The sequence below is a fragment of the Gavia stellata genome, chromosome 14 (genome assembly GCF_030936135.1).
Source record: "Gavia stellata isolate bGavSte3 chromosome 14, bGavSte3.hap2, whole genome shotgun sequence".
NCBI classification, from domain to species: Eukaryota; Metazoa; Chordata; class Aves; order Gaviiformes; family Gaviidae; genus Gavia; species Gavia stellata.
This window is the reverse complement of record NC_082607.1, coordinates 3982619-3996779: the sequence shown is the minus strand read 5'-3', so window position 1 is coordinate 3996779 and position 14161 is coordinate 3982619. Positions and strand designations below refer to the sequence as shown.

Sequence of the window (14161 nt, the reverse complement as noted above, 5' to 3'; positions counted from 1 at the left end):
TTATCTTCTGAAAATACTACTAGTTCATTTGAATGGTCTCTGTATTTACAGTACAACTTTATAGCCTTTCCCCTAAGGTACACATTTTTAAGTGGTTGAGGTTGGCATGAAACAAAACAGAATGTTTTATTTATCCTCTTCCACAACACTTGTGTATGTATGCATTGTTATGATCTCTTATTCTCCAAAGTTTTTTAATACCACTTCAAGGGTTTAAAAGAAAATTTTCTTTAAGGTCATTTCAAAGAGGTGCAGATTTCCTCTTCTCTCTCAAAATTGTCAGTAGCTGCAAACTTGGTAGCTGGTTTTATGACACGCAAGGTCCCCTTTCATGGCAGCATTCTCAATCTGTGTTGCACGCAAGATACCAGGAGGTGGTTCTAGAGGTGGAAATGCTCCCAGCCGTTTACAAGAAGACATAGCGTAAAGCCTATATGCACAGTACTGCTGAGTCTCATAGATTCGCTATGATCCTTCACATTAGACAGTATTCTTAAAGACCCAGCTGTCGTTTCTGTGACACACAGTTTTAAAAAGTAGTAGAAGTCTAACTCCTAGGGAAGACTGGAGGATTCAAATGGTTAAAAAAATCTAACCAAAAAAGACTCTCTTATTGTCTGACATCATAAAATCATGTGTCTAACCATATGATTTTGTTTCAATTTTGCAGAAATCTGGACCATGAATTTTAAATGCTTAAAGTTGATGCTCATCTGCTAGGGCTGGTGGGAGAAAAGAGGCAACAGCAGAGGGGGAAATTCCTGATTTTGGCTGAGTATAAAATGGTGTGCAGCAGCAACGACAACACTATTTTATAGAGGCTGAGTGAACCTCTATCTTAAATGCCCTTTTTCAAACTTTAAAATATTAAAGGAATCTAGACTGCTGCTAAACAAACCATTCATTAGTATGACAGGAAGGAGCACAACCAGTGCCCTCAATCTGCACATGCCACTCTTATTTATTTCAGCATGCGGAAGGGTACAATCTCTTTCTGGAATGCTCTCAGCATTATGAAGCCTCTAAACTGGTTTTGACATACTACGCTAATATTTCAAGCATAAAGCTGCCATGTGTCTCCTAACAAGTAGTTCTTTTTATATCTATTTAGCTGTAGCAGTTGCTATTCTTTTTGTGTTTAAAGTTGCTATAGCACATCTTGTTGCCCTGAATATTTATCCCTTGATTTGGTTTCACAGCAAGCTATCTTGCTTCTCTGTTTCCCACGCTCTGAATATTCATTTCTTGCTTTGAGCCAAAGGAGGATTATGCTCCAGTCAGGGATGCGCTTCTTTTTAGCATTCCAAATCTTCCCCATACGTTCTTTATTTTGTCTCTTTTTATGTGTGCCTCACCTTAAAATCAGCTTGAGAATTTTATTTGTGTTGAACCAAAAGCATAAGGACGGGCCATTGCTGTTTGCCTCTTGACACTAGCCATGTTAACGCCCTATTACATTTTTGGAAGAAATGCGTACAAATCATACTGCAAATTTAAGTTCAATAAGTATGTCCTTCTACAAGGCAAAACTCCAAAACGGGAAACAGAACTGAATATTTGTTTTTCTAAGCATGCTTTTCTTTCCTTCCAATACTTCCGTAACAGTCACAGTTCTTGAATTTCCCTTTGGAGACTAAGCTGGGCAGAGATGTCAGGGACTTTACAAAACTGACCCTGTCAGCATAGGAAGAGCAGAGCCACTGCATCGGTCTTGCAGAGAGCAGCAGCCCTGAGCCCCGCTCAGCTGGCTCTGCTTAGCCAAAGCCCATATGTTTTCCAGGAGAGTATTCACACTTGGTGTTAACATTATAATTGCAAAGCAGTTAGATTGTTCATCTTACCATGGTGTATGTGTGTGCCACCTTCAGGAGCTCTGTGCAGCCCTGAGCGTCTCCGAAAGAGCGAATCCCCAGGCAGTTGGAAGGATGGAGCTGCTTCATGAGGAAGTTGCAGCATACCTCGATAACCTGGGATAGCTGGAGAAGACAAGCTGCAGCAAGCAAACTTTCTATAGTGTCTTCCTTTAACTCTAGAATACCTGTGCAGTTTGCATATAGCGGGGAAAAAAAAATGTTTTCAGTCATTTTCTTTGTATTTTTATTACTTGAAAGCTTCCTAGCCCCCAGTTTTTCTCCTCCGAAAAATTTTGAAAAGAAGTGTCTCGGGATTCACAAATTCATTTTCCTTTCTCGCTGAAGGATTCTTTAAACACATGTTTTAACAGACTGAAAGGATTTGGTGGATTTTAAATACAATGATTGGAATTGAGGTGCTGAGAAACTGAGGTGCTGGAATTGAGACATTGAGGTGCTGGAGCGTGTCCAGAGAAGGGCGACGAAGCTGGTGAGGGGTCTGGAGCACAAGTCTGATGAGGAGCGGCTGAGGGAGCTGGGGTTGTTCAGTCTGGAGAAGAGGAGGCTGAGGGGAGACCTCATCGCTCCCTACAACCACCTGAAAGGGGGTTGTGGTGAGGTGGGTGCTGGTCTCTTCTCCCAAGTGACAAGCGATAGGACAAGAGGAAATGGCCTCAAGTTGCATCACGGGAAGTTTACACTGGATATTAGGACAAATTTCTTCACTGAAACGGTTGTTAGACACTGGAACAGGCTGCCCAGGGAGGTGGTTGAGTCACCATCCCTGAAGGTTTTTAAAAGACGTGTGGATGAGGCGCTTGGGGACGTGGTCTAGTGGTGGACTTAGCAGGGTTAGGTTAATGGTTGGACTCGATGATCTTACAGGTCTTTTCCAACCTAAATGATTCTATGAATATTTTTATTGGCGCTTTAACATTGTTAGATCTGATTTTGCCCAAAAAAAAGTAAAATAAAAGGAAAGGTGTGATTAGAGAAAAACCTTTCCTAAAGTTCACATATTAATTCATAAAAAATATACATCATAAATTGATATTACGCACAAGAACTTCAGTATCAAAAGCTAGGAAATTCCAGCAGTGAGTGCAGGAAACCTGATTTCTTCCATCGTGTACTTGTGCATTTAAATTTTTAATAAAATTATTACCTGACATGAGAATTTTGGTATCTTCATAGATAGACTGAAAGGTGTTATTATAATAAGATCTTCCATTCTTGTTGCTCAGTGGATGGATCAATTCCCTAGCTGTTACACAGCACTAAAACCCTATTCTGAAAAAAGAACTGTGGGGGGGTTTATGACTCCTTTTTTTCCATTTATCATTACAACATCCAATTGCCTCAGAAACATTAATCTATTTTCTAGCTTCTTCTGTGAAAGGGTGATACACACCATCTCCATTTAACAGATGGAGAAGGGTGGTATTGAGAGTTTACAGTTAAAATTTTCATCAGAGTAGAACGGTAAGAGGTTTCTTGTCCAAAGTTCACTTCTGATTTATTTCAGTAGAATATGTAAACAATTCTGAAAGTTATAGCTCTCCTCTATGACAGTCACATTTCTATTTCATTACCTGGGAAAAAAGTAGCACTCAGTGTAGAGGCTAGGTTATTACCCCATGAAAACCTGTGACAGAGGCCGTAGGAAAATTCAGTTTTCCACAGCAGCCTTCAGCAGTCTTAACTTAGCACAATCCCATCTCTTCCTGATGGCCCTTGTTTTGTAATTTAAATAAAACCTTTCAACTTCTGCAAGAAATGAGGAAGGGCTGGCAGGGTGCAGAATGGGGCATTGTTTGGGTTGGGTTTTTACTGTACAACTCAGAATAGTTACTGAATGTATATAGCAAAATTGGTACATGTTCTTGCAAATAAAGCCTCAAAGCAAAGAGGGAATCCTGATTTCACAAGCAAACTTACACTATTTCATGGTCTGGCGTTTGCTTTTGTAGTCTTATATATGTGCTTTCATATGGTTTTGCATTTAGTAAACTGAAAGAGATGAAATTTAATCAAGTGGGAGGACTTTGAGATACATGTGGATAATAAGCAGCCCACCATCCAGCTTCTTCGCGCTTGTACTGATCTATTTCCTCGGGTAATGTATGCTAATTCAGTGCCACAGTATCACTGCATTATACATGTTATGCAGCATTCCCTCTGGCCCTCTGTATTTATCCCCTTGTTTGTACCCACAAACAGGGTCTATTTTGTGTATAGAAACTTATGTTTCCAATTTGGGTTGCAGATTGCTTATCCTTATCGAGATTTGTCTGTGCAACAGTCCAGATTTACAAAGTGCCTGACCTAGCAAGTGAAGAAGTCTCCTATTTTTAACATTTATGCTAATGCCAATATGGTGAATATAATGAGGTCTTTGTTTTACTTTGATTTAAAAAAAAAAATTCTTCTATGCCCTTTTAAAGTACTATAAAAATATCGATAGATATCTGTGCTACATCTTCCAACCTCCCTGTCTCAGTATCAAAATTGTGTTATTTCATTCAAAAGCAAACAAGAATTGTCCTGCGTGGGACATCAGGTGACAAGGATTTAGGGAATGTTATTGATAATAGCTGTTAACTGAGGGGATGGATCAGTTTACGAGCAAATGTCCATAAATTCAGGAAGCTGTTATTCTGGTCAGTTAGGTGTTTTTACTTCCTGGGGGAGTAATTTTCTCCTTTTGAGATTTGAGCATATTTTTGTCAGAGAACTGCACAACTTGGTAGGGGGAAAGGGTTTCCCTTTTACCTTTCTGGCTGGAGTAGCTGCCATCTGCATCGAGGTGCTTGCCAAATACCAGAAAGTGCAGACTTCCAGAATCTCCGTAAGTTTGAATGATCTGCATGTTTCTAATTGTAATATATACTAACATAGCGGTCGTGTTCTACAGCATTTTTTCCCTGTACGCTATAGAGCAGATGAAAGGGATTTCACAGTTCTCTGACTTGGTTTTTCTGGCTATTTGGTTCAACCATTTCGGATTCAGCAATACAAGGGTAAATGTTGAAAATGGGAGAAAATAAATTAGGGAAAAAATACATATACAGCGTTCTGGTATTAAAATAAAATATTTCATTTCATTAAGATAAAATCTCTATAATTTTTCAAGAGAACATAAGTAAACCTTTTTCAGAATGTGGTAGCATTTTCTCCTGTTAAAAGTTGCCCTACTCATGGGTGTGATCGTATTCCTGTTTTCCTCTGGTTATTCCTACTCAAGAGTCTTGAGTGAGCCAAATAACTGCTACCCAGGCAGACCATTTCTACAGCCACCCATGACAGGGAGGTTCATAGTACACTCTTCCATGTCACTACATGAGGTGGGCAACAGGCAAAATATGTTCTTCTCCCATTAAAATTCTGAAAATAATTTCTATCTAGTTAGAGACAGTTATCCAATATGAATTTATGTTAACTTTTCTGCATATCTTCTAGAATAAGTTATATAAAACAGTAATATTTCTTCACCCTCTCTAGAGAAAGCTTTACATAACGTATGCATGATTTATGCATGTATTTATGTACTAATATGAAATGGAAGAAGCGACGTTTACGTATGCATTGAATAGATTTTATCTTCCTTTACAACAATGATGTGGGTAATGGAGAAAGAATTACCTGTGTAGGCATAGCGCACCAAAGCTTTCAGCGCATCAGGGTCTACTCCCTCCATCTTGATCTCCTCTTGTTTTGCTTCACGCACATCATTAGTAAACATTGCAGCAAAATAATCAGACACTGCACTGAGAACCAACCTTCAAATAAAAGCATTTTACAAGGACTGCAAATTACTTCATAATCTCAATAGCAAGCATGAAATTCAGTATTATTATATAACAAATTGTGTGTGCAATAGAAACATCTTTTGCATAGGATTCAAATCTTATAGCAGTGAGCAATAAAGCTAAAAGGGTAATTACTAATCTAATTTTCTCCTATAGTGCTTGTTTGGGCAGATTTTCTTCACTGATCTCGCTATAGTTTGACAGCAGCAAGAAGGGAAGATGGGCAGTATCAATGGCTCGTATTTGAATTTCATTCTATTTGAAATAAGGAATATGAAACATTGATCACATAATTTTATTCTATGGTTAGTTGATGTCCTAATTATAGTAACCTTTCATTCATAACTAAACAGGGCAGGCGTAAATTGACCTAACACTTGGAAATTTCAGGCTTTGAAGCCATGTAAACAATACTGGGGAATGTACCTGTGAGCTGGAATCTTTTGGTCTCCGACTATAAGAAGAACATCACACAGCTGCTTCTGCTGCAGATAATTTTCCATTTTGCGGAAAGTTTGCTCTGCGTGGTTTGTAGACTGGAAATACTCATCTGAGCCATTGGTGTTCATTCCAAGCAGTGAGCTGCTGGTCGTTGACAGCCTGCAAGGGAAAGAGGCGGTCTGATGAGTGTAGCATTATAAATGGTGATTACGTCCAAATGGCATTACAGAAATATTTAAAATTATAAAGCTCTTATGATCCTGGTCTTAATATGCCTTCTTCCATTTATTTTTCTGTTTGGTATCTGCAAGTTTTCATCTGTAAGACTGCACGTAAATTGTGGTGCTACTGAGTTTTCTACTTCCTATCAGTGTTGTGTCAATGATGCACAGTTTGCACAGCGTTGATATGTGATAAATGCAGCCTCCTGATCATTCACAAGCAGAATACAGAAAAACCAAACTTATTTTCCTGTAATACTAATAGCTAAAATAACTTGGGGCATGAAATTTTGGATTTTACATGTCTTTAGGTCTTATTTCTGTTTCTCTTCATACTTTGTACATTAAGTTAGGTTACTAAATGGGAATGAATCAGAGGACAATTTGACAAGGACCGTGTAATTCTAGACAAACTACCAAACTAAAAGCTGGTGAAATCAGAACATTATATAGCCTTTAGAATCTGAATGCAAAAAATAAGGACCAACTAATTACTCTGCCTTTTCATGGAAATATACATTTTTATATATATATTCCTCCCACTCTGGAATTCTGTTAGCTGTCCCACTTATACCCATAAAAACTACATACACAATTTCCCTTATCTCAGTGGTTTTTTTAAGACATCATTCCTACTGCCTTTTAATATGGATTATGATGCAGACTGAAATGCTTTTTTGATATTTTCTTAGGAAAAATATTTATTTTTATATTCATCTGGTTTTAGTAAAATAGTAATGCATTTGTTGCTATACATGTATATCCTGTATCTTGAAAATGCTGCAATCTTCAACACTATTTTAGTTAAAGATTTTTTTAGAAAAATGTTTTCTCAGTTTAATATCATATATTATTAAAATGTAAAGCACCTGTTTTTTAAATTTCCAAGCCCAGCTAGGAAATAATGGCAGCTGGCTGACTAAATTTACTGGTTGTCTTTGATACTGTTAATGCATATTCATAAATGATTAGGAGAGATAACATCTCTTCATGAAATTAACGTATTAAATTTAGCAGAATATTGGATTACATTCACAATTGAACATCTAGTTCAGAAAATATAGAAATAAAAATGGCTAAATCAGGTTGAATGAGTTATATTATCAGAAAATAGAGATAAGTTAGGTCATACATTTTCAAAGACCGTACCTCGTTAAATAGCTAATCGGAATTCAAAGGCAATAATTAGAAATCAAATTATAATGTGATATTGAATTGAGACACGATAGAGTTTTCCATCCCCTCTGCAATACAAGGAAGTTACTGTACACCAGTGCTTTTCAGGATGGTACAGAGCAAAATCACAGTTGGTATGGCTATTGTGTGTCTGGGTTTTTCCAGATGTATATCTTTTTTCCATCTGAAAATCTATCAGTCTGTTTTCTGGATTTCTGTATTGCATTTATAGACATCCCACAGCCCATTTGGAATATGGCATCTTTTGGGCACTGGTATGTCAAAAGCCTTCGGCTCCCCAGTGTATTTGATGCCTTTCAGATGCACCTGAGTTCAACATATTCATTCAGGCCTGGTCCTGCCAGACCCACTGGCTACGTTAGAACATTTACAGTCCGCAGAGACACGTTATTTCTGGTATAACTGAGGTATGTCAGCCCTGAGGTGTATGTATATGTCACCTGAGAAAGAGCAGACCTGATGCATCTGAAACCCTCAGATGCACTGCGTGTGTGCACAGTATGTGCACGTGTGTTTCTGTCTAGGCAACCTCAGACTATACTACTAATTGCAAACACATTAAGATGTACCAAATCAGTGCAATAAACTCTCTAGCTTTCTTCTGAAGCTCGTTATTACAATTTAAAATGCATTTTCTTTTCTTTTTTTTGAAAGAAAAAGGGGCAAATCGAGTTCACCTATGTGTATCCTTTGTAGTTTACAGCTTACAAAAATTAATTTGTCTCAGTGAGTTTAATGACTATACTACTTTATTTGTTTTCCTTCAATGCTTCATTGAAAATGAAGAAGCTGCAAAATTGGATTATATGCTCATTAGTTTTGCATCAGCTACTTGATGCCAAATTCATACTCTGTAACATTCATGTTTTGCTATTTACCTCTTAAGCTTTCTTTAACATTTTTCAGAAAATTATTTTTTTAAAAAATATCTTTTTTCAGATTCATTATACCCACTCGAAGTATTGTATTTAAGTATTAAATTGCACTTATCCTTGATGTTTGCAGAAATCGACTAAAATAATACTCAACCATCCCTATTGCAAATGCATAGTACTAGTTTCTTGAAATAAATAATTTCCCATAGTGTGTATATATTTGCAGGTAGAGCAATCATTTTTAAGCTGCAAATATTTCCAAAGGGACTTAAAGTCTAAGAATTTCCTTCAGTCCTGGCTACTTTTTTCACATGTTTTGTAGAGTGACCTTTAACTACAGCAGAAATAGCACTAACATAATGAATTATTTCAAAGACAAAGGTCTTCAGAGACTGAAAAATACTGGAAGGGGAAAAAAGGGCTCCATTAACTTTGTTAATATTAATATTATAATTGCTAGTTTATCTTCAGCAGCTGATTCAAAATGGTAGCTATAGTCTATTATGGACAGGAAAAATTAAATTGAAAGATAAGCATTTACGTATTTCCTTAGTGATGACTATCCCTGCAGAGAACTCGAATATTGACCTTCAGAATGTAGTACTGGGGATCAGTGAACTAAAGAAGACAGAGATTAAAGTACCTTGAAGAAGAAGTCAGTAAAAATAACCTTGAGTCTGATGCCTTTATATGTTGAATTGTAATAGGGAATGCTGTGGACTGTAGTACAAAGATGGGCAAGCTAGCTGCGAATGTATGAATATGTCTACCTGTCATGTCTTGTTCTACGTGGTATGGCTGAACGTGTTGAGAACAACACATTGGGAGAACTCAAGGTTCATGTGAACGTGCTCAGAAAGGAAGCATGTAGAAGATGGAGAAATATTTGTTTTTTATAAAATGTGTACAAGTTTGGACAAACAAAATCTGAATATGGGGTAATAAAAGTTTCCAAAAGTGCATTAGCCCTGCGATGACCAAGGAATTAGTTTTCCACTCAGTCGGGAGGGAAAATTATCAATGAACTGTTCTGAAGAATCAGAAACCCAAATTGCTTAATGTCATCTTTTCGTTAGTGTTCACTAGGATGCTGAGTTGTGTTAACACCATTAGCATTAGTAAAAATGGCTTAAGAACGTGGATTAGCCTAGAGAAAGCAGAAATAAATCTATATTTAAATGATTCCAAAGTAGCTGAGCTCTGTGAGTTTCATCTTAGGTAGAGAGCCAAGTGACATAATTTCAGACTTTTCCTGTAAGGATTTGTGAAGGATAGTGAAAATATAGTACCACTTTTAAAAAGAAGCAACATGAAATTTTGAAACAGACAATATGAACTGAAAACTTGAAGAAATAATCAAAAAGCATTAAGCATCTAGATGATAACAAGGAGATAAATACCAGCCAGCATGGCTGTTCAGAATGAATCATGTCATAACTTCTTTTGTTGTTGTTTTTGACAAGATAACAAAGCTTACATTAGTTGTCAGAAGTCATCTTGACTTCTGGATGACTTCTGACACTATTTCACATGACATTTTCAACATTGAGCTACGATGGCATGTTTTAAGTGTAATAAATATAAGAGATATGAAAAACTTGTATAGCTACTCTTGAAAATTTATCAGGGATTCACTTTCAAAGGCAGACAATGTGCTGATTGCGTTCCAGGCAAACTCTGCTTCAGATGCTGCTCCATGTTTTTATTACAGACAAGCAGAAGACAGAAGTGAGGTTTAATTGTTACATCGATATATGATAGCAAGTCACAAACTTTTTTGGAACAGAATTTAAATTCAGAGAGCCATCTTTGCCTTTGTCCTTTTTGAACTTCAGGCAAATTTTTACTTTTCAAAGACCTGCTCACACTTGCACGTGGGTAATTACCTGAATGAAACACAGGCTAAGAAATGATGGTTGAGTTAACAGCTAGATTATACTGGACCCCAAACAGGATGTGACTCAAAAATGGTGTTGTGGAGGTAAAACTTCATCTTTTCTTTGGTCAGGAGAATTGTTGTGATGAGTTTTGTGGTTCATTCCAGGCCTATGATTCTTTAAATTTCTGAATTATGTTAAAATTCTTTTCTGTCTTCATAAAGTACTCTTCATTAATCAGCACGGCACTCTTCATTAATCCGTATAGAAAGGACGAATTCAATTTTCCTCCTTATCTAATTAGAACATGATAAAACATAAATGCCATTTATTTGCCATGTCCTTTTTAAAATTCAGTGTGTTCTTAAGGTGTGTCATTAGGTGTGCCTATGGCCAAAAACAGCAAAGTAAACCTGATGATAAGGAAGCTTAGAAGCATAGTATTGCATGAGAACCAGGTGATGAAATGCAGTATTTTAATTTTGTTTTTCTGTGATAAGGCTATTATTTATATTTTCATGGTGACCTCTTCTCTTTTGGATATTTGTTGAATGTACCTACTTAACCTGCTAGAATATTTGTGAAATTTAGTATAATCAAGTAACAGTTCAGTTATCAGTGTCACAGATTTTGATTTTGGATCAGCTTACCTCTGCACTGCAAAGCATACCAGCCAGCAGCAGCAAACTGGATACCAGTTAGAGATGTTAGACATCCTAAGGAATTTATCAGAGCTGAAAACACCAATGTGACTTCAGCTCTGCGGTGCACTCGATGTGCTTTAGCAGTGACAAGGAATGAGACAAAACTGCAACTTCATCAATTCAGTTTGTTTGTGCAGCAATATTTACAATGCAACTCATCATTTTTTTTTCTCTCATTTGTTTCTGCTTATTCAAGAAAACTGCAGTCAACCCCCACATAGGCGGACTCTGTCCCACGCAGCTGTTTGAGCTCTGACCCTCTGCCCGTTGGGCAGTGTCGTGGGGTTGGAGATTGAGAGATGCTGTTTTCCTAGGTCAAATCATAGGACCGTAGCATCTGTTAGAGATACACCACATCAGTTGGCTGAGAAATAAGAAAAATATTTCCGTTAGGAAGAAATTTCTGAACACAGATAAGATAATGATAAAGCTGATGCACCTGTAGTAATTGCTTGCTGATATAATTACGCCACATCAGTAATTGTCCAAACGTTTGCTTAACATTTCTATTGCGATTGTCTCCGTTACTGTTTATTCTTAGTAAATATAACAGCTAAAGATTGTGTTGAAGTTTTTAGGGTATGGGCAAAAAACTTTGATCCAAAAGAGTATGGAAAATTGTACTATACGTTGATGATTGCTGAGGTAGTAACAATGATGGAAAATGATGTAGCAAACGAAGAAATAAGCAATTGAAATGTATAATTATAAGCAGATTGAGAGACTGCTGACTTCTAACCTATCTAAATTGAAAGTTCATATTGACAGTTCCTTTAGAACTTGGAGCTCTTGAAACTGTCTGGTTTTAATAATTTTTTATTGCTAGTATTAACATAAACCTGCCACTTTTCTCAGTTGGCATTAGTTAAAATAACTTTTCACGCCTGGGATTACAAGTATAAGTGTGCATATCATTAGACACAGGAGCATCAGCATACCCCTGAAAGTACTGTAGCTCTTCTGAGTTTTGTTCTTCCCTCAGATATGATAATATACAGATGAATGCCAGTATGATTCCTATCAGGATGAATTTGGGTTAGGATATTTTGAATTCTCCTATGAATGGAAAGCACGTATTCGGTGGGGTAATTCACTGGAAAACAGAGGCTCCAAGCAGCCTGCAGAGCCCCTGAGCCCTGTACAGTCCTTTATGCTGGTGTCAGCTGTGGGCAAATCATGATTTCATGTTACAAAGAGAGGTAGATCTAAACACTCTCCCCAGTAAGCTGTTTTCCTTTGGAAATTGTGTATTTATTTTTTTTAACAGAGAAGGTTAATTATAAAATTGTTTTCCAGGCTCACTGCAGTGCAGATTGTTCTTATTAGCACATGTACTCCCTCAGTTGTTGATCTTTTGCTGCTAGGAAGATAGTTTGTTGAAAGCTTTGTGCATTCCTTTATTGGCATCTTGTGTCCACGGTAGAGTTTTATGCTCACAATTTGCTTTATACAGATAATTAAGAAATGGGATATTCCCATCTGCATAGAAAGTACTTTCTGTAATTTATTACTGTGTAAAAGTACAGTAAGATCTGGTCCAGATCTTCTTCGGTGGCACTATGTAAATTGTTTTTGTTTAACTGCTGAAGACAGACATATAAAAATTTCACTATTATATAAATGCCTATTCAAGAGTCACTGTCTACGGGGTTTTGTTCTTGAGTTTTGGGGCTCAGTTTTGAAAACTGCTCAGCAATTTATTGCAGACCCATTCACAAATTTCAAGAGACATTAAAACTGGGAGTCAGCTGGCCTCCACTTCCCTTAAATCAGAACGATAGGTTGGGAAAGGCCACAGAGGCGAGTCCCATTGGCCTCTGAGGCTTTGCGTGCAGCACCCCAGACCACCTTCCTAAAAGGACTTAGGGCTGTAGTGCAGCTCCACTGGGAGTAAAATCCACAGCTCGGCGATAGATGCCCAAGAGCCAAGTTTCTAGTGAGCCCGTGTAAATTGTAGAATTCACTAAAAGGACTGTAGGAGCAAAAATCAGCAAACCTTACTTCTAATATTCGATGGCCATTGGATTACACAGTATAAGTAGGGACTTTATCACAGTGACCTGTCAGTGTTAAAATTTGTAATATAGCAGGAGTTTTCAATTTAAATAATGATTCTCTTCTTCATTCAGACTAATCTGAGTCTGAAACTTTACTATAAATGTTATAACAGCATGACTGAAGGACACTTACTTCCATAGCATAAGATACTTTCTTAAAAATTGGAGCTCTAGCAAGATCTAATCAGTCTGGAGAGCACACTGCCTGTACGTTCATGAGTGTTTTATTACAATAGATATATGTCTATATTCAATGATGAAGTGAGTGTCTCGGACAAATCATTTAAATTAATGCCATCTTACATCACCATTCAAGAACATTAGCCTCCCAGAGAATTAACACTGTATTCATTTACGTTACATAATAGAGAATAATAACTAGTGAAAAGTTTCAGGTAAAAAGATAGGAGTATGTATATTACCATCTTAAAATTAACCTTTGTTCTGATAATGCCAAATGTAGTGGCAGATACTTATCTCAAATACCCAAGTGCCTTTTTTCTCAAATCATAAACAATGCTTGAGTTGACTTTTTATTCTTTGTTTGCATGTGTATAAAAGCTATCATCTTACCATTCACAGCTAGTAAGTTTTAAAGTAGGTATTTTGAGATTACAAGTAACGGCTGAAAATTACGTTAGAATTAATCAGATGTAAAGTCTGCATGCCATTCCTTTATAACTACCTTGATAACTACACGGGGTTAAGCAGATGCCACATAAGGACAAGGAAATCACAAAAATTGAATCTTGCGCTGTAACTATGGTTCATCAGTAGTAGAATCAATTTCCATATTGATATCAATAGATGGTTTTGAACTAACTTAAAAGTTTGATTAGAAAATATTAGGTTAAATACTGATGTAGGAAGCTGCAACTTCATAGAAACTGAAGACATTAGCCATGATGTTGTTTATACCAGTGATGATTAGGACCTGTAGTTACTATTTATTATAGCAACCAAAAGCCTATCCTTTTCTCTGAACCAGCACGCTTAACCACTAATGTGCTGATTCAACCGTTTCCTGTAGAAGAAGGAAGCATTTCCCCGCATGGCAATACTGTATGTCTGGTATGGTGAATATTGTTGTATAACTCATTTTTAAACAAAATTATATTTTAATTAAC

General features: G+C 36.9%; 1 protein-coding gene across 1 annotated transcript in view; it reads right to left on the bottom strand.

The window, feature by feature from the left end:
• The window catches only part of KLHL4 (kelch like family member 4), a 44849-nt gene that overhangs the window by 13673 nt on the left and 17015 nt on the right, over positions 1-14161 (bottom strand). The window contains exons 2-4 of the mRNA XM_059824358.1: positions 6089-6262; positions 5496-5632; positions 1842-2038 (exon numbers count right to left, since the gene is read on the bottom strand). Of these exons, the coding sequence (XP_059680341.1) occupies positions 1842-2038; positions 5496-5632; positions 6089-6262 (508 nt within the window). The remainder of the gene's footprint in view (positions 1-1841; positions 2039-5495; positions 5633-6088; positions 6263-14161) is intronic.